Source organism: Aplidium turbinatum, chromosome 2 (assembly GCF_918807975.1).
Source record: "Aplidium turbinatum chromosome 2, kaAplTurb1.1, whole genome shotgun sequence".
Classification (NCBI taxonomy): Eukaryota; Metazoa; Chordata; class Ascidiacea; order Aplousobranchia; family Polyclinidae; genus Aplidium; species Aplidium turbinatum.
The window spans coordinates 52,217,249-52,239,233 of record NC_137473.1 but is presented as its reverse complement, the minus strand read 5'-3'; the positions used below and the strand labels follow the sequence as shown (position 1 = coordinate 52,239,233).

The 21,985-nt window shown below is 38.6% G+C and overlaps 1 protein-coding gene across 3 annotated transcripts in view; it reads left to right on the top strand.

Moving 5' to 3' along the window:
- Window positions 1–5,022: 5,022 nt before the first annotated feature.
- The window catches only part of LOC145786618 (uncharacterized), a 40,994-nt gene continuing 24,031 nt past the window's right edge, over window positions 5,023–21,985 (top strand). For 2 of the 3 annotated variants that reach the window (XM_082598309.1, XM_082598325.1), the window contains exons 1-3: window positions 5,023–5,218; window positions 16,570–16,692; window positions 19,766–19,981. In XM_082598309.1, coding sequence (XP_082454435.1) covers window positions 5,052–5,218; window positions 16,570–16,692; window positions 19,766–19,981 — 506 coding nt within the window. In that variant the 5' untranslated portion in view covers window positions 5,023–5,051. Of the gene's footprint in view, window positions 5,219–16,564; window positions 16,693–19,765; window positions 19,982–21,985 lie in introns of all 3 variants that reach the window. The other variant, XM_082598317.1, reaches the window with a different exon arrangement.

Sequence of the window (21,985 nt, the reverse complement as noted above, 5' to 3'; positions counted from 1 at the left end):
GTGGTCACGTTCGGTGGAAAGAGATTGGATACATGCCATCAGATCTTTAAAAAACATGGCCATTCCTGAGTAGGTCTTGTTATGACACTTTTCAACTTTCCATTGATGGATTCCAGTCGATTATTAGTTCTGTTCAAAAAATTAGCTTTCAAGTTGCTCAGTCCATCCACCCATTGATGTCGAATAGCATGCCAGTTATCGTTATAATATGTTGTGACAGCAATTGGGACTGTTTCAACGAATTGGTTATACATTAACTTATAAGCTGACTCATTTTTGGCATTTGCCAGTTTTCCTAAAATTTCAAGTGATACCTGCCTTTGGGCTGAAGAAATGCCTAATTTATCCATGGAAACTTCTCTACGAAAAGTGCGAATGGTATGAAAATAGCAAATTAAAATTTCTGCAGTAGGTAGCATTTTCATCATGGCATCCCGCTCTGTCATGTCTTTGTCAGCCATTACAACCTCCACTTTATCCCAAGCTGGATTGTGGAGTTTAAACTGAGTTAACAGCTTGCTGATAGTCAGTTTGTCTTCAGTGGCTACAAGCCACAGACACACAATTTCACTCTGACCTAAGCCATCAACATTCAGCATAACATATAATGGCATTCTCAAGTCATTAAGTTTGTAGGTTGCATCAATCAGCAGCATTTCGGGATATGCCGCAAAGGTTTCCCGCATGTCTTTCGTTTGAAAGTATATCGCCTGCAATTGTTTGTCATCATCTGCAAAACACATCTACTGCGGCACCTAAAATGAAAATAAACTGAGGATTAGTATACCCTACAAAGCAAGAATCTTGGCAATCCTGGGCCAGACTACATCAGATTTAAAAGCAAAAACATCAACTTTTAGTGAAATTTGTTTTCTATTCTATGTTATTCTAATTATTGGCCAGAGGAAGGATGTTTATGCCTTTGGTAATATTTACATCATATAATCAATGTTCCAACTGAGCGGTTGTATACCACTCTCACCCAATTCTCTAAAAGATGCCACATGGCAATGCTTAGGGTCCGTTAAAAGGATCCATTAGGAGTAAACTTTTACGTAGATTTCAAATTTAGCAATGTTTTCTATTTCTATCCACTCAATGTAGAATTGTTTCAAGATATTGAAGACCTTTGATTGAATTCCTTGATCCCGCTTTCAATCTTACAATCCCCATAGCGCCTTATGTTGCAACAAAAATTTTTGGAGCATGAGGTTGGGAAAGTAGAATGAATTCTTGTGAAGAAAATGAAGCAAAAAATACTCTCAATTGACCCTTTAGCTCAATGTTGCAAATTTTCCACACGTTGTAGGGTTCTGTGTTGGTTATACTAGACAAACGTTTTCTGAATAGAAAAACGTCTGAAAATTAGATATTTTTCTTGTGTAGCCTACTATGATGTGCGTACTGGTAATCCGCAGTTCGCTGCAGTAGACGAAGTCTATTGACCGGTAAACCAGGCGGTCAACACTTTAAATTGAACTAGCAATGGTGGGAATTGAACCCACGTCATCGAAATAATTCATCTGCAGTCTAAACCATTACAGCGAGAGGTCAATCGCGAATTGCTTAATTGACATTATATCTGAAATGGTTCAAGAAGAATGCTCACACACAATATCATGTGACAATCAATCTGCAGCAGCGACCTATAGATTGCAAATACGCCTACGGTGTTGACCAATGTTACAGGCAACCTGGTAGCCTATTCTTGCATTGCTGCAGTACTACAATGATGCAAAAAAAAAAAAGATTTATCCAAGGTCATGACCCTGACCACAGCTTGCACACACACCTCCGGCTCTAGGCCGGAGTCACATCACCTCCAGCACGGAGTCAGAATTTGACCGGAACCGGAGCTCATTCTATCACTACTTATCATACTGCACATGGAAAGTCATCTCTACTATTTAGCATGAACATATCTTGCATAACAGACAAAAAAGTTTTGTCTGTCGACTAACCTTTTTCTTTCTTCATTTCATTAATAAGTTCATCATAGGTGTTTTCATACAAAGGTCTCTGTTTTGCGGCAATATTATGCAGATCTTTAAGAATAACTGTTTTTCCTGTAGAAGCTGCAATGTGCTTTTGTACCAACTTTTTATTTGCTTTGGTGGCAAGCATTTCTCCGATCACACTGCTTTCTGTTTCATTTAATCTTCGTTGCTTAGGCATCAAATTAAATGCATTCTGAAAAATAATTTATATGCACATAATCAAGAAAACGACATATCATTTGACAGGTGTCCAACCCACAGAGATGGGCAAGATCACCAGGTTTGGTGAATCGGCGGCTTGAATATGACCAGTTTCGCACAAACTGGTCATATTCAGCATGTGCGTAGTAATGCGCGCAAAGTGAAATGACCACTTTACCGTGTCTTACGAAGAAGTCAAGATCAGAAAATCTGTCTTGCAACATTTTTAACGTGTTTTAGTACAGTACCGGTAGCAAACAATATTTGAACTTCAAGTGTCATAATCAAAATGCAATTGTACACGAAAAGTAATTTTTTGGATAGAGGGGGGTTTTGGACGGAAATTTTAAATTTTTTTACTAGAGTTCTTAGAATGTACTGTTGTATTCTAAAACCTGGGTTAAAATTGAATTTGAAAAAAAAAGCCGATTAACCTCCCCCCCCCCTAATGTTATTGCTCTTTTTTATCCTTCACATAATTTCTGATGAAAGCCTCATCATATACAGAGCTAGTGTGACCATAGCTCAAAGGCTATGACTACTACAAAGGGTTATTTCCACATACTTCATTGAAATCATGATTATGATCATTGACATTACTAATCTCAGTGATGCATAGCGCTTTTCCATCTGACGTTGCATTTACTTTGATTCCAAATGGACAACCTTTGATAAAAGTACTGAAAAACAACAAAGATGAGGTGACATAGGCCGTGTTGAATCACCCATAAGTACACTTGAATTAGCCATAACTCACGTTGAAGTAGCCTACCTGCAAGTCATGTCGAATTGCCCATAAGTTGCATCCAATTACCTATAAGCCCACCTGAATTACCCATAAGTCCGGCTGGATTACCCATAAAGTCACGTTGAATTACCACAAGTTCAGCCGAGCATTCTCATAAATCTAGTCGATTTACCCACAAGTCACGTCAAATTGCCAAAAAGCTGCGTTGAAGACCCATAAGACATGTCTTTATGGATAATTCCATGAGACTTACGGGTAATTCGACAAATTGTGCTGATGAGCAATTCGACGTAACTTATGGGGAAATTGACAAAACTAATGGGTACGGTAATTCAATGCAACTTAGGAATAATTCTGGGCATGACAATTCAATGGAAATTACAATAGACAGCATGCAGGAATGGTTCAGCAGAATATATGCATTTTGCTAAGTTCTCAGCATTCATAAGGAATGTAGGCAATTTGCACTTATGCAAAACTCAATCTATTAGCAAAACTTATGCATATAGGCTACCGTACATGAGTAGCTCAACCTATGGGCACCAAGGACAAAACCATCATTACTTACCTTTGATTTGGTCTTTTTCCTTGACTACATGATTTGGGTGTTCTTCCTCCATGCACACAAGCATACTGTATTGTACGATACTTCAACTGCTCATTCCAGGTTTTTGTGGATGTAAGTGCTAGACGTCGTTTTGCGCGTTCAATTGTTATGGAATTTCTCACATAAACATTGACAAAGTTTTCTTGGACAGCAAAATCAGCAACTACCGCGGTCCACTCTGCGATCAAGTGTGCAGCACAAGCCAATACGCATGCGCGCGAAATTACGTATGAGCGTCGTCGGATGAAACGCCTGAGCGCATTAAGGTCTTGCTCGAGTAAACAACGTCTTGCTTGAGTGGTGCTTGTAAGAATAGCTTCAGAGGCTAGTTTTACAATATGTTGTAAGAATAGCCACTTCGAAAGTTTAAAGCTGTTGAAAACAAAAACTTGCATTTTAGAATTGTTTTTTAGTCCTGGGCAAAGATCGAAACCCTAATCTTATTCCTAACTCTAACCCTTACCTAGGGATGCACAATACAGAATACCTGGCTATTCTAGAATACTTAATTTCGAATCTAGAATTTCAAATCTATTCTGAAATTACGCGGCAATTTTTTCCAAATAATATTGAGCAAAAAGCAAAAATATTTGTACATACATTATTTTGAATTGTATTAGTATCACATGTCAAACAGAGTACGATACAACATATGATAAATCAAGCATCATAGTACGATGCATCATCAAGCATCATCATACGGTCACACGGAAACACGCTGCGTGTCTGCAGTTCTGATAACTGCGCACACCCTATGAAGGAAGAAAAAAGTCGCTTAGAACAAACAGTCCATGAAGAAAAAAGTCGGCGCGCAAGACAGAAAATATCATCTTTACATTTGTTTAACGTTGCACACTGTTCATTTAACAGATTTATTTTCAAATCCTGATATCTGAAAAGAAACTGCAGATGCGATTCGAATACATTGAGATTCGAATCTCTAAGATTCGATATTCTGTATTGTGCATCCCTACCCTTACCTTAACCCTTCCTAACTTTAATCCTAACTCTGGCAACACCTGATTGTAACCATGGCATTAATTGTGGAAAAATAGCCACTTCCTATTTATTATATAATATATATATATATTTAATGATTTGTTCAACTACAAAAAGTTTGCGCTACCATTGGTTTCATGTACTGCAAGGTACAATCATCAGGCGCATACTGAAAAACACATAAGCAGAAAATTAAAAGCTATATTATACGTCAAAGGCAATTTCTTTTATCAAGCAAAAAATTGCCTTTGACGTATAGCTTTTAATTTTCTGCTTATGTGTTTTTCAGTATGCGCCTGATGATTGTACCTTGCAGTACATGAAACCAATGGTAGCGCAAACTTTTTGTAGTTGAACAAATAATGATTTACATTAGCTCTGTCTTTTAAACATTGAGCACTTTTATTTGCAATTGCTGCAATCAATTTCTGGATTATATATTTAATGAGATATTTTTTCTGGGCAGTGTTGTGTATTATAAATCTATTAAGTGTAAAACATGAGGAGATCCATTTCTCTCAGTCCAATTCGGACTGAAAGTGGAGCAAATTTACGAACTGCAAACTGGACAAAGCTGAAGTTTAAAGGACCGAGCCAAAATCGTAACTACAACAATTATGGTCGTGGTGGCTATCAAAACTACAACCGAGGTTATCACAACCAAAGGTACCAATTTTACTGCATTGCATTGAACTATAAGCCATAGATCTATATGTTCCGAAAATTTGTGTTTTCACAATTGATTAAAAATAACTTTCATGTACAATAAAGTCCAGCAAAGTTAAAGTTTTGTAAACTTAAAATTTTTTCATGATTCTGGCTTAACACTATTTTTCTGTCCCTTTGAGAATACACTTCGTGTAAATCAATGATTTTGATTTGTAACTGAATGTAATAGCCTACTAAACTTCATACTGTTAGTTTATTTCCATTGATTTTTGGTGGATGCAACCTATTTCATTCCCTGAACATTTCGTACCTCCATTTCGTACCCTGAAGTCGGGGTACAAAGTGTTCTGGCGACGAACTAGGTTGAATCCTTGGCTTAAACATTTCTTCTCCTGACGTCATTGCATAGCATGAACAATTGTTAATATACAGGGTGATCAAGCCAAGTGTAGACAAATATTTCTTGAAATAACAGTACATCCAAACAGGAAAAAAATTACACATGCAGGCCTCGAAATTCACGGCGGACACGGCGGTCATGTCCGCCGTCACAGCATGTGATGTCCGCGGGAAGTACCATCTAGATCGGTCATATTTGTCCGCCGAGAAATAGCGGTAGAAATCGTCATTGCATAGCACGAACAATTGTTGCGAATATATAATTTCCCGCGCACTCTAGCGCGCATCTAGAAAATGTTAATACTGTATCCTTTAGCTTTCATTCAAGCAGGAAAACTTTCGATTTTTACGTTGCTTCAACGATTGGTGACATTGAATCAGCGTAACAAAGGTGAATTATTCGCTAAGAACCGATGGGAGTACCAGTACTTTCACACTAATCACGCGCAACTTAGTTCAAGTTTTACGTTACAATGTCTGGCCTTGATCTCCGAGTAATATTGATAAGGCAAGGTTGGTTACAAAATTAGATTATACGAGTAGGCTATTACAGCAAGATGCAGCAAAATTTGTTTAGTTTTGGTATTACAGTAAGAAAGAAAAGGCCCAGGGAAAATTCACTTTCGCTCATATGACTCGCAAAAATAAACCTAAAGAAAAAAGCCTAGTGAAACTTTGCACAACAGAAAATAGTAGCGTTAGTGTAGAAGTTTTTCAACTCGTGTCCAGAGCATTGTGACGCAAGAAGCCACACGACCTCGTTCGGTGGAAGTTAATTAGTTATGTGGCGTATTAAGCAGCTACGCGGCGCTTTGACTCTTCAAGCGCACGTCGTTGGTCTGATGAAAGCCTTTCAAAGTGACTTCGCTGAAATTTTAAAAAGACTTCTCAACCGTAGCTATAGTTCTCAAATGGCGAAGAATTATCAAGATAAAGTGATTAAGCGTGACGATCGACGCTAAAACTGGTGTGTCCGCCGTGTTACTTAATTTGTCCGCCGAGATAGCTGCTCAGACCGGACACGTTTGTCCGCCGTCAACAAAAACGAATTTCGAGGCCTGCACATGTGAAGAAAAATGCAAAGAAAAGTATAAATAAACAAAATGAGATATTTTCACCAAACGCCTTTGTCTGTTGTGCACTTGACTGCATAAGGCACGCAGCCACCAGTTCTTTGGACAGACGAAAAGTTATTTACTGTCCAGGCTGTGCATAATCATCAGAATGACCGTATTTATGCAAAGAATAAAAACGATATCCCACTGAATGAAAGGCTGATGTTCCGGAGGCAGAAACCAACCCCTGGGTTGGTTTGGGGTGGGGTAACTTCAAGTGGTGAAGAAAAACCCCTTTTCTTCTTTAAAGAGGGAGTAAAAATTAATCAACATGTTTATTTGAAAATGTTGAGGGAGAAATTGATTCCCTGGATCAATGCAACATTTGGAGAAGACGAAATAACTGTGCAACAAGATGGGGCTAGGTCCCACACAGCAAATCTTGTCCAGGACTGGTGTAAGGAGAATACGGAAGAGTTTTGGCCAAAGGAATTATGGCCTCCATCCTCTCCTGATTTAAACCCAATGGACTTCGCAATATGCAGTATCTTGGAGATTGAAGCCTGTTCTTCAAATCATTCAAGTGTTACAGCTCTGAAGGCAAAATTGCGCACATTTTGGGAAAAAATATCATCAGACACCATACGTGCCTTATGCAGTCAAGTGCACAATGGACTAAGGCGTTTGGTGAAGGCAAAGGGAGGATATATTGAAAAATAAGAGTACATTTTGTTTATTTATACTTTTCTTTGTATTTTTCTTTATATATATGTGTAAATTTCTTCCAGTTTGGATGTATTGTTATTTCAATAAATATTTGTCTACGCTTGGCTTGATCACTCTGTAATTTCTAGCGCTCATCTAGAAAATGTTAATACTGTATCCCTTTGGATTTTTACGTTGCTTCAACGATTGATAACATTGAATCAGCGTAACAAAGATGAATTCTTGTCCACTAATCAGAGCAATTTAGTTCAAGTTTTACATCACAATACTGGCTTTGATCTCCGAGTAATATTGGTAAGGCAAGGTTGGTTACAAAATTGGATTAGGAGTAGGCTAAGTTTTGGTATTACAGTAAGAAAAGGCCTAGGGAACCTGAACTTGCAACCAATTGTTTCGGGTAGAACCAGCTCAGTGGCCGAGTGGTTTCGCCTTCGGCTCTGGTGCTGGTAGATCTGAGATCGATTCCAGGTCGGGTCAAACCGAAGACTTTAAAAACGGTACCGATTGTGTTCTATCCTGCATAGCGCAGTGAGAATGAGTCGGGTAATAATGTGATAACATCGTAAACCTGATACAAATTAAAAATGAGCCCTGTCGTTAAAAGACCTTAGCTGTTGTAGAGCGACAATAAATAAAACCATAACATTATTATTATTATTATTGTTTCGGGTAGATGCAGTATCGTGCTTTCCAACGATAGTAAAATTGTTGAAGTCCTATCAGAAATGAGAAAACTGCAGCATATTTGGTGGAGGCACTATGAAAGTTTTAAAAATCTCTATCCATTCCGCTTCATCACTTATTCCGCGGTTTTTCACCCTTTCCCTTCTTCCCAAAAGTAGTTGCACCAATGCGCCTTTTTGTGTGACGTCACGATGTCTGATGACATCAATGACCAAGGCGGCCGATTCAGTAGGAGTACCGAAAATTCTATGAGATTGAGGACAATAAACCTACTTGCTCTTCATCATTCTCGCTCACATGACACGCAAAAACAAACCTAAGAAAAAAAGCCTAGTGAAACGTTTGACTCTTCAAGCTCAGGTCGTTGGTCTGATGAAGATTGACTTCGCTAAAATTTAAAAAAGTCCTCTAAACAGTAGATATAGTTCAAGATAAAGTAATTAAGCATGACGATCGACGTTAAAACTGGTGTGTCCGCCGTGAAACTTGTATTTTTTTTTTGATCTTTTTAGGGTACGAAGTGTTCAGGAGACGAAATAGGTTGCACCCATTCTTGGTTGTTTGTTCTCACACATTTTTTTCACTTTTATGCTTTCCAGGATGGGATTGCATATTTCAATCTGTTGTGTTTTTAACCCTCTGTCTACCGTGGGGTCCCATGGACCCCAAAACAAATTTCGCTCTGCGATTTCTCAGGACATATAGCAGATGCGGTATTGATATACCTTGACTTATCACAGCTTTGCTTGATCTTTAGGACAATATAATAATTATTGATCTCAAACAAAGGTTGGTAGCATAGAAAAAATAATAGCATCTTGTACCGTGGGGTCCAACAGACCCCAAGCCTGCTGTATTCGGAAGTAATCTTGCATTACAACAGCACTAAAAGAGGAGTCGACACTATTGACAGAATTTTTAGGAAATACACTTCCAAAAGAATGACGAGAAGATAGCAGATAGCTTTATTTTTGGGAGCAAGTCTTTTAGGCGCTGACAGTTAGGCGCTGGTCTAATAGGCGCGCACACTGTGGCGTCTGGATATTTAGGCGCAGAGCACTGTGGCGCCCGGTCATTTAGGTGCTATTCCTAGTAAAGTCTGCAGATTGTATCAGCTTGGCAGGTAGGGGCGTAGGGCCATGCTTTTCACACAAAATATTGATTTATTATTGTTTTATTTGTTGTTAGTCCAGGTTTGCGTCGGTGAAAGCTTTATCAATAAATTATTCAAGCTTCCGAACATTATTGAATTCATTTTTAGCTAACTCTTTCGCGACCACGGACGTAGGCTATACACACGTCTTGCGATTTTTGCAATGATGACCAAGGAAGTATCCCTACGTCCAAGGTTAAAAGGTAGCCTAATTCAAGCAAAAAAATGTAAATGATGGCATTTCCCTGACCTTTTTTGGCTAATCAAAAAAAAAATGCAGTTATCAGATGAGGACTTCTTAAAGATTGGGACACAGTGGATTTTTTTTTTTTTTCACTCATTGGAATTGGCAGTCAAAACAGGCTAGGCAACCCCTTATTTTGGAATTTCTCGATCAAAAAGACTGTAGGCTGAATTACGTAAACTTTTTGCTTAGAATTTTCCAAATTTCTCCATAATCATTCTGCTGTACCCCCTAAAGCATTGCGCGCAGAAACAAAGTACAATTTTTCTCATGTGCAGAATTGTTTTGGCATACGATTAAACTACATATATTTTCATATTATTGTATCATGCTTGGGTAGTAAAGATTATAATGAAGTACACTTTTCTACCAATTTTTAATTTTTTTAGAAATTAGAAAAAATACCGTTTGGAAAGTTGCTAGTTGTACATTGAACGTTTTAAATTTTATTGCAAAGCTTTGCATCTTCGGATAGCTGAAGATGTATGCTTTCATTTGATGTCAAGATTGTGCGTCTACGTCGATCACATGAGATGTTTTTACGGCGTAAATACAACAGATTTGTGTGAAAAATGTCTGGTTATTTAGATTAAACGTCTGGACCTCGGTGGTTGCGAAACAATTAAGTCAAATAATAACTACACTAAACATCAGTAAAATCATACCGTAGCCTATATTGAAGCGGGTGGTTAAAATTTTGGTGTGCAGTGCCTGATTTGCAAGTAGCCTAGGCTACAGCAAAGAACCCACAGCAAGTTCTTTTGTTTGAGAAGGTAGGCTACACGAGGTGGAAGGATGAAGATTTTTATTAAACAATTAATAAATACGGAAAATGCGCAATCAAACACTGCAAATAAATAATAAAATACAACGAACATAAAAAAGGTAATTTGAAATGTTAAGGTCCCATGTGGAAGTTGTGGCTCACTCCTCTAAGAAACTCCCACATTGTTTGACTGGGGCCGCCACTTCTCCCGATGAAGCGATTCACCAAAGTTAACAGCCTTTCGTCTGCATCTCTGTACTTTCTACGCTTTGCTGGCGGAGCATATCCAGCAATCATTTGCTCGTACTCCAGGTCACGAGATTTTTGCACCTTCCGCAAACTGTCGATCAATTTCCAAAGTGTTGGGTGGTCCATTCCCAGCTCACTTTGGATTCTCCTGTGTGCGGCTTCGGCATGGTTGTTTGTTCGATCCTAAAAACCAACACTGCATTACCATATGAATGATGAGTCATAGCAACCTATTGTAAAGTAACGTAAGCTACTCTACACCAAGGCAGGACGCATTCTTCTGCATAACTCTGTGCCTAAACCGCGAATCATATCTGGTTCAGCGGTCAGTGTAGCAGCTTACCTGGTCATGAAGCACTCGGTCGTGAACGTTCCACATTTCCAATGGAAACATGGGGTTTCGTCTCCCGCCACCGTTTCGTCGTCGCCCTAAACAAAGCAAGCAATGGTTAACGTGAATTAAGCTGTAACATCAAGTAAGTTAGACTAATCGAAGAAGCAGTGTCGTAAAATTGCGTTATTATTGCTAGCGTGTTTCCTTAACTGTGCTTGTGGCTGGTAGATTGCTACGTGACTCTGCTTACTCGATGAGTCTGCTACTCACACTGTAGTGCAGTGGCTAGGAAACGTTGCATGCTGTTTAGTATGAGCGCATCTTTTACTATCATTCTATTTTATGTTCCATAGAATTAAGTTTGTAACTAGCTTATTAAAGCCTTACAAAGGTTAACTTAAACTAAATGTATTTTAGTACAAGCAGTTTGCAAGCATAGGCTATGCAATAAATTAGATAACCAAAGCTCAAACCTGAAGCAGCTCAATGCTCACCTACATAGTTGTCTTCTAACCAATCGATCAGAAATTGCAATTCTTGCGGCAAGTAGTTTTCCAAAGCTATCAATGCTTCTTCCACGCGTGCAATTGGAACGAAAGCCACCGCCACTAATGTTTTGCAATGGAGCGCGTACTCAGAGTCATTGCGGTAACGCCGAATAGCTCCTGGTATTGAGTTGAGATGCTTTTGCATGTTATGGGTGAGATGATATAAGCACCCGAATATTTGCGTTGACGGAAATGTGTCCTTAGCTGCCTGGAACGCCGCCGTTTCGAAATCCATTGAAATTCCCATTGGCTACAAAAGACATCAATAAGGTCTAAGCGTAAATTCGTAACTGCAGTCTACAACTGTGTATGAGCGTAAAGCCAACTGGTGGTAACGTAAAAATCAGTAAAAGCTACAATAAGGCAATTCATTGGACTTACGTTTAGTGTTGGCATCAAATGACGCATTATTTCGAAGAAAGCTTGATAAGTCCGTCTGCTTTTATTGGGTAGTAAGGCGTACAGCAGAGGCAGCACCCAACCTTGTCTCTTTACAAGAACCACGTAGAGCTATGAAACCATAAAAAAGGTAAGGATTTAATAATGTGATTTTTCAAAATCTGATGTTCTGGACAACGCAACATTGACATAACAATGGCGTAATTTAATTTTACCTGCCCTTGGTTGTACAGAGGTGGTGTGATGCTAAACGTTCCATCCATAAACAGGTGATTCGCATCATTTGGGTTGCTTGCCCATGTCAGATTGCTTTCCCTTCCGAAAACTAGTATTCTCCGGCTTCCTGTGGCGGCACCCGTGTCGTGCAGTAAAAAGTTTTCTTCTGAAAATACACCATTTACAACTACTTGCATTGGCAAATCGCCCAAGACATGAAGTGATAAGTAGGGCCCGCAAAAGTCAATAAAGTCAAAAATTTTTAAGGACCTCGCCTATCCAAGAATAATGTTGTTTTCAGCACCTAAGGGACTGTTTCTAAGCAGTTTATAGGTCAAAATAAAGTCAAAATTGACAATAAAGTCAAAACTTGTCAAATTGTGGCTTTTGACAAACTTTTTGTGTTTCTTGAGAGTAATTTCTGTCAAAATCCTCGTGGAAGCATTGTAAATCAGGAACTGCGACACAATTAAACCATATTAACCCATAAAAGCAGGAAATATGTCACAATGCCCACGAATCAGCAGTACCTTTTATCGCAAATTGCCCATTGTTTATTCATTGTTACGTATTTAAATAATACAGCTTCGGTAGAGAGTTTGTCTTGTTGAACCATAGGCATACGAAGCCGAGCAACGTTATCAAGTTTAACATATTAAAGATTATTGTATTTAAATAATTTTTATAAAATGCTCCCTCTTCACAAACGTAGTCTTTTCGAAAATGTACAGTTTGGATTTTAGGAACAGCCAAGCTAAATCGCCTTCAGCAAAGTTTAAACAGATTTGTGGAGATTTTCCTATCACCGAAAAACACGACGCACTTTTTATAATCCATAAAAACGTTGACTTTTCGACAAAATATTACGTTTGGGTCTGAAATCGACAAAATATTATGTTTGGGTAACTGGTATCAATTCAAGGAAGAACTGCGCCCTCTACAAATAAGCAATTTCGTTAGGTCAAAATAAAGTCAAAATTTGATAAAAATAAAGTAAAAAAAAATCTTTTTTTACCTCAAAATAAAAATGGCCCTAGTGACAAGCTATTAATTATGGGCCTATTGCTTTAGAGAGCAAGCTTACTTACCTTGCCCAGAAGCTGGACAGTAAGACCGGTATTGCTGAGGTATAACAAGTTCCTCTAGTGTTTGCGGATTGGGCGGCACGCCGTTAGCAATATTTCTCTTTCTTTGTATTGTTCGCTTTAAACTAGCTTTCCTTATACCGGTTAAAGCAGCTTCACTCACGGAAGCCATGACTTCGTTGATCATTTGGGCAGGTTGTTCTAAGGTTGCCACGGCGCGGTCCCTGACATGATGCTTCACCGTTTCAACCTCCACAGTCATGGCACTGGAATCGTGGTTGTGTCGATTGATTTGTTTGATGATCTGAAAACAAATCTTGCGTTTTTTCAGTCCGCTTTGCTAACTACAGAGTATCACGAGGCAACACTAAAGGTAGGCCCATTGACTTATAGTTGCACAAACTGTGCACTGTAGCCCGACAGATCACTCGACCAATTACAACTTGCTTAAAAACCACTTTCATAACTTCACGTGTAAAAAAATATTACATTTAAACTAATAGGAAAATCTATCTAATAGTTTTTAATGTAGGCTACAGTTTTTCAGGCTGTAGCTTAATCGCTTTGGACATCTCAAGTTTGTACAAACTATAGGCTACCATTAATTAATCAAAGTTGTGCGCTTTTAAACATTTTGAAAGTCATTTAACAAACAAGCACTGGTTTACTATTGACCTAGTCAAGAAAAGCATTTATGTTGAAAAATACCTGAATGCACTATTACTTAGCGCTGCCTACTCCTAGAAGACAATTTCGCACCCCGTAGCCTACTACTAGAAATCCTTGTAGCCTACGATTGCTACATGTCTTCTTGCTAATAGGCTAATCTATGTTCACAGCAATTTATTTAGTGGTAGGCCTACTGCTTAGCTTAAAATATCTTTGTTGATACCAATCAACTTTCAGTGCCTTTTCAAGAATAATTTCTAGCGAGAAAAGTGCAACATCGACAAGACTTTGTTTTTGTTTAATAATAGTTACGTAGCCCACGCCATATTACCTCGTTTGTTGTAGTATCCGTGTGAATTCGAACTTTGCATCCCTCGTTTCGACCAACACAACGCCAAAACTTCTTAGCTTTATCGACACTCGTTTTTTCAAATGTATACATGAAGCCATCAGCAGTAATTTTTTCACGATTACGTGAAGTTGAAATAGTCGAAGCTGCCATATCAATCTTTGCTTTATGATGTAGCAAACTTACCAAATTTTTCGGTGCAAATGAAGTGCTCAGATCCAACATCGGCTTATATGCAGAGCAATTCGAGCAGTAGACGACCTGATCTCCACAGGACACGTACTTCTGGAGTAGAAAATTACCAAACTTTTCTGTGCACACATGCAGTGCTCAGACCCTATGTCGGCTTATATGCAGGGCAATTATAGCAGTAGACCACCTGATCTCCACAGGACACGTACTTCTGGAGTAGAAGTTGCCGGTTTAAAGGCGCAGCTTTGTGCAATCTGTTACCTTTAATAATTACTTCTACTTGAGACGGATAGATCGTGTCGAGATGAGGTGCGGGAAAACGCTCTACTACTCTTGATATTAGCACTTATCTACAGGACATTTGCAATGCATCCTGAACACAAGTTGCAGCCAGATGGAACTTTACTTAATCTGTTATCTTTCGCAATTACTTCTGTTCGGGATGAATTGGCCATGTGACGAGAACGCGTAAGACGCTCTACTACTGTTGATATGAATACATTTCTACAGGGCATATAGGCTACACCCTGGCTACAAGTTGCAAGCATAATAGTGCGACTTCGCTCGTTATTAAACCTAGTCGGGTTTTGATGGAAAACTAAGTTACTCTTCACTCAAGCCTACCGCCCGCTTGAATACAGGCTACGGTACATTTTTTACTGATGTTTAGTGTAGTAATTATTTGACCTAACTAAAAATGAACTCAATAATGTTCGGAAACTTGAATAATTTATTGATAAAGCTTTCACCGACGCAAACCTGGACTAACAACAAATAAATGCCGAACACGCGCACGCCGCATTAAAATACAATATATTTTTCTGTTCAATACAACATTTTATGTGAAAAGCATTGCCGGTTTCAACAGCTTCACTCACGGAAGCCATGACATATTTTTCTGTTCAATATAACATTTTGTGTGAAAAGCATTGCCGGTTTAAGCAGCTTCACCCATATATTTTTTCTGTTGAACATAACATTTTGTGTGAAAAAGCATTGCCGGTTTAAGCAACTTCACTCACTGAAGCCATGACCAACAACGCACACGCATTAACAAAACAATATATTTTGTGTGAAAAGCATGGCCCTACGCCCCTACCTGCCAAGCTGATACAATCTGCATACTTTACTAGGAATAGCACCTAAATGACCGGGCGCCACAGTGCTCTGCGCCTAAATATCCAGACGCCACAGTGTGCGCGCCTATTAGACCAGCGCCTAACTGTCAGCGCCTAAAAGACGTGGACCCTTATTTTTCAATATGATTGATGTCACTGCTGTCAATGCTTTTGTGATATTGCATCAATTGCAAGGCGGAAATAGCAGCACAACATTGAAGCATGCATGCATGAAAGAGAAGAAAATTTTAGATCCAACTAGGAAAAGAGCTTGCTGGATTACCAGCTTCGACTTCAATATCAACAAGACATATAAATCCGCAACAAAATATATGAAACAGCTGTTGAAGATCAGGTGCCAAAACCAATGAAGGCTAGATGCTATCTTTGCGACAGCCACAAAGACCAAAAATGCAGATAGTTCTGTACTACTTGCAAACTCAACGTTTGCCAAGAACATTTGCAATTTATTTGCAATGAATGCAATAATATATAAACTCACAATATTTCTTGGGAACTAATATGTAGGCCTAATATGCATTGTTTAGCCAAATCTCTCAATAGTTTGACCATTGCTCAAGAATAGACCAATTCCGTATCAGTTTAGTTTGTGCATGGGCTACTGTATGACTTCTTTGTTAAATTTCGAGTATTTTTGGCTTTTCTACAGTGTTTATAAGTTATGACTTTTGTAGTCTGTTACGTCCTTTCCTATTGAGCTTTAATTTCATCATTGGAGGGAATTTTTTTGTCCAAAACAAGTACTTTGAAATTTGGGGTCCAATGGACCCCAACGGTAAAACTTGCATATTTTTTTTCGGTAGACAGAGGGTTAAACTCAAATAAACCAAAATACACAACACAATCGCTCTGAAAAAAGCCAGTTTACATTTGTGTGACACTGTGACAGATAAGGCTCTTGTAATTTATAATTTTTGACAGTGTTAAGAAGATCAATTAAGCTAAACTCTTAACTTGACAAGAAAAGTATGACATTATCAGGAGGCTTAATCAGGTAATAACTACCTGTCCAGCACCAGAAGAACGTATCTTGTTATTTAACTAAATGTCTGGTGAACAGCCTCATTCAATTTTTAACGGTAAGTATTTGTTGCTGTAAAACAAAGTCTACAACTTCTTATGCATATCTTTTATGGAACAGGTATCAAAATCGTGGCAGAGGTTATAATAACTATCACAATCAGAATCAGAATTGGAATAGGAACTCATATGTGCCAAAAAGACGGCCTTATATTCCCATTAGAAGAGAGGAGTCTCATTCCAGGTAAAAGTTGCACAATTGTTGTAGTTTCAAATGGTTATCAGTAGAGATGTACCGATATATCGGTATCGGCATCGGTATCGGTGATATCGGCCATTTTTTGAGTATCGGTATCGGCATCGGTATCGGCAAAATTTGGCCGATACTGTGACCGATACTAAACATGTAACAAAAATACGTTTGCTGCGGATTTTCTGCAGAAGCAAAGATATAGATTTTTTAAAGTAGTAACTAACGTCACATTGAAGTAGAAAAATAACAACCTGTTCAGATTTTTGATACCTCACACTCCCATGACTTCATGCTTTGCTTACAGTAATTCTTTCACTCAAACAAAACGTTTTGTTTCAGCAGTTTTGTGTTGTTCGATTCTTAAGTTGTGAAGGAGGCTCGATTTCTCCAATATTTATCATTTGTGTTTCTCTTTTACTCTCAGCAGAGGATGAAACCAGGCCAAGACTACCCAGGTGGCGGAAATGTGTAATTTTGCATCTTTTTTGCGTTGCTGGACGTTTGAGGGACCCGTGTGGCTTGGTTGTTTTGGTGGGCTGGTTCTGTCAGTTTGTGATTTGGTTTCCGCCTTTCGTTGTGGTGGACTCACCAGGCTTGAACAATGTCGTGGCGGATTGGGTGGGAGCGGTGGGACTGCGAATCCTCACTGAACTAATCAATAAGTGGTCTTGTTGCGCCTGGGATGGCGGCCTCATTGTGGGGGTGGGAGTGTCCTTCCCTGCTGTTGGCATGCGGCTGGGCGCTCACTGGTGCGGCGAGATGTTGCGATTCACTGGCCATAATGGTGTAGCTTCTACGCTAGCCATTTAGACCATTCAATCAACTATATGTTTCTTGGCAGCCGTTTTGTAGCAAGAATTGACATCGACAAGAATTGAAATTGCTAGCGTGGAAGCTGCACCGTTGTGGTTGGCGGGTCGCGGCAGCTCGCTGTGCTGGTGAGTGCTCAGCCTTGTGCTGTTGGCCGGGGGGGACGCTCCTTTTTTTGCAATGAGGTTGTCATCTTGGGCGCAACGGGACCATTTCGATTGGTTTGGTGAGGATTCGTGGTCTCACTGCTTTCTTTTTGGGCCTACTTATTCTGCCGTGACATTGTTTGGGCTTGGTGAGTTTGTTGCGGCTAAGGGTGAAAGTTGAATCGCCGACTGGTGAAGCCGGCTTGCTGGGGGCAGCCGAGTTGCACATGTTTTTTGAGCGTTTGACGGGGTGGGAGCGATGGAGAAGTGTACATTTTTGCTACCTGGGTAGTCTTGGCCTGGCAAAAGCTTTTCAACCAAACGACAAGCGCTCTTAGGTTGCACATTACTAGTTTTTGTACGACTACAAAAGTCACTTGGTTTACATTTTACATCTTATTATCAATTATGATAGCCTATTTGGAGAGTTTACGCAAACACTTTATTAATTTTTCAGAAACCCAAATTATGATGTAATGTTTTTTCCCTTATACCCCTATCCTCAATTACGGTGGCCTTTCATTACTAAAACCTACTATTATGACACAACAATGCGGTTGAGATTGGTTTCTTGAACCTTTAATAAATTATGCCAATTCAAATCTTTTTTTAATAGTTTTATGCATATAAGGTAAAACTTAACATTTGATATATTTCCTTGCAAATACCAAAATTACTTCTTTTTGTAACTCCAAAGTATCGGCCAAAATATCGGTATCAGTATCGGTATCGGCCTAAAAAAGTGATATCGGTATCGGGATCGGTATCGGCCAAAATATTGGTATCGGTACATCTCTAGTTATCAGTAAGTGTTTGTTTCCTACAACCTAATATAGATCTGCAGTTACTTTCACTATCTAAATTTTGTTTTTGTCATTGGTATATATATCAACATAGGCTATATAAGACATGTGGCAAAGTGATAAGGCTTTAACAGTTATGAACACTTGTTTGGATAGTAATTAATAATAAACACGTCTGTAACCAGCACGGCTACAAAACGTAGCCAATTGGTAGGAATATATTTATTTATTTCTGGTGTTTAAACTTCATACCAACCCGCAGTAAATGAAATTTTGCAGAATAAAATTATCTCATTTGAATCGTAAAGCGTGCTGACATTGAAGTGAAAAAGAGTGTGTTACTGCACATATAGTGTGTATCATACTATATATCTTCTTCAATTGCTATGTCTGAACCAGGCATCAACGGCCTCAGATGAATAATTAGACCAAATATTCCTATTATACCGTATGTATTATGTATATATACAGATGTTTTTTGTTTGGCGTTTAAATTTTGAAGCATGTTTCGCTTAAACTCACTAAACTTACATCAAAGTCTTGTTTTAAATATGATAACATTCCAAAGGTCAAATTGTGATATCTTCCTTTTGAATTGATGGCAAAATGGATCAACCAAAAAATGTCTTTGGATCTCAGTGACTATGATGATTATGGCAGCTGATTTGAAACATGCTATCTTGCTTTGATGCAACTTACTATTCTAATTCAACACGGTCATGCATGAACTTGTCTGGAAGTTTAATTCTTGATGTCAGACAATGAATGTTTAGATGGCCAATTGATACCGGGCATGATGTTCGAACTGTTGGTATCTCAGAATGATAAGCAGCTTTTTTCCTGGTGTTGCCAAGAGCTTCATCAAACAAACATTGTATATACTAAATTGTATTTTGTATTTGTACTTCAGTTGTGATATGCGAGTAGCCTACAGAAATTTTTTTCTGTCATTAGCAATTTGAGCAAAGCATGTTAAGGACTGCTCTCCGTTCAGCGGCATCTAACGAATGGAATAATTCCCCGGCAACAAGACTTCAACAATCGGAAGCTTCACTCTGTCAATTTCGGTAAACGGGCCTGCTTCAGTGGATCAAAGCTTCTACAAATATGCGAAACTGCTATGATTAAGCTCTGCAAGAAGCTTTTCCAGTCCGAGAATAAAGATTCAATCAATTTAGTTGTACATACAAAAGTAACATTTGTTCTTTTCTAAATGAATAGACTGTTATCTTTTTAATGATCATTGCATTTATATCTTTTAATTGTTGTTGATTTCTTGAGCTTGCAATGGTTTGACTTGTTCAGATCAAGATCATACTCTCGGTCACGGTCCAGAGAAAGATCCCACTCAAGACGCAGGTATTCATATTCTCGCTCTCGGTCACCACCACCTGGTCGCCAATCGAGGTCACCAGTCAGGCAACAGTCTCGGTCGATTTCAAGAGAAAAACAAGACTTAAGGATTGATAAAGAGGAAAGTAGTAAAGCGACTGTTCGAACAGAAGCCTCATCCTTTTACAGGTTTGCGCACAACGTTTGAGATCCTTATAACATAGTACATGTATTAAATAGCGTAGCCAATTATGTATATATTATATTGCTCATTAGACAATGTTGTTCTATGTTTCTCGGCAGCCGATTGTAGCAAGAATTGTCTCCTTTCTTCACAATGTTGTTCTATTTTGGATACAGATATATTTGGTTGTTTCTTCTTCAAATTCATTCTAAATTGTATGCAGAATTAGGGGTAGGGGGTAGAAGGTCAAATTCTTGAAACCAGCTTGCCTATTGCTTATTAGGACCAAAATAACATAAATAAACAAAAAAAATCGAAAAAAAATTTTTTTGCTCAGAATTCGCCATCTGCACCCCTAAAACCCCGTCGAAAACCCCGATTTCACTTAAATGAGCATAACTTTCTCATTTTTAGGGTTATTTTGGTCAATGAAGACTCTATTTTAGTTAGAATTTCCTCTAGAAACTGATTAAGTTACTTAAAATAAGAATTTTCAAAGAAAAGAGTACAAAAAATTAAAAAAACACTTCATTTTCAATTTTTCGATGCAAAATTTTCTAATTTTTTGCTAATTTCTTTGGCTATACTGCTCAAAAATTAGTGAATGACCCCAGAAATCCAAGCTATTGATAAGAAGACTTCATTCCATGCACATTTGTTGTGATTCCCCATGACTAAAGCTCTTAAAATTAACATCATCATCATATAATCATCATCCCTTCCACCTTCTTTGTAAGAGTCACACTGTAGAAGCTCAGGATCGATCAAACCTTAAAGTAGTGTCAATGATTCAAAAGAAGGTTAATCAAGGAGCTATCTTTGAAAGTATCAATCCAGCACTTCCATCCAGCACTTCCATCAATCCATCCAGTCATTCTTCCGTGGTAAAACTGCTATCGTTGAGGCTGGAATTGAAGCGATTCTTAACCTTGTTACTCATGACAAGTCTGCAAAGTCATCCTTAAAAGCAGATAATTATATTTGATCACATATGTGAATGAGAGAATGTAGTGAAACGCATGTTTTTATACCAGCAAAGAAGATTTGCAATAATTGGTAAAGCTGCTGCGTCCATTATCAATGCAAAAGACATTCCGTTGATGCTTTTGGATGAAGTAGACAATACAAATCAGTTGGTTGAGGCCTGTAAGGTCTATATGGCAAGCGACCTTTTCATGACTGAACTAGAGGTCTTGGCTTTTTTCAACTACCATGTTACCTTCCCATTTCTCAACTGCATTGAATGTAGATCCCAGAGTGATCTTCTCCAAATCTTTCCAAGCCTATACAATCACTTTTTAGAGAATCGTACCGACACATTGAGCAAATTTGAGGTGCAAATCCATGGTGTTCCGCCTCCAATAATGACAACTGATCTGGCAAAAGAAATTTGTGGAATGATGTGTTTATCTGCAGCTGAAGCAATTAAACTACAATGTGGAAGAGAGTATGGCTTTGCTGATGAAGGTGAAAAGTTGAGACTAACGGATCTTTCTCAACTTGAAAGCCATGAGCTTGAAGGCCTTCCTAATGAAAATTTTGTCACTGAGAGAGATTTTTCTCACTTTGATAGAGAAGCAAGAGTTGCCCATTGCAGAAACCGCAAATTCAAAGCGAAGAATATCAGAAATAACATGATTCTCTACAAATCAGAAAGCCAAGGAACTGTGGATAAGGTCTCTTGCAAAATTTGTGGAGCCCTTGCAGTACGTGAAGTGGCTTGGACAGATGCTCAAAAAGTGAGATTTAAGGAGAGAGTTGAGATGAAGCTGGCAATTGCTAAAGAATTTCCAAATTATACTGTACAAACAAACTTTTGAACCACTGCAAATCATCGGGTGGACCATGTACCTCTGTTGATGGGCTCATGATGTCCTGCAGAAAAAGCCAGAAATCCAAAAGGATATCATCAAATACGAACTTGCCTATTCTGTCCATATTCACAAATTTGATAAAGCAGCAAAATCAGATTTGTTTTGGCTCAACAAAATTACTCATGAAGAAAAGTT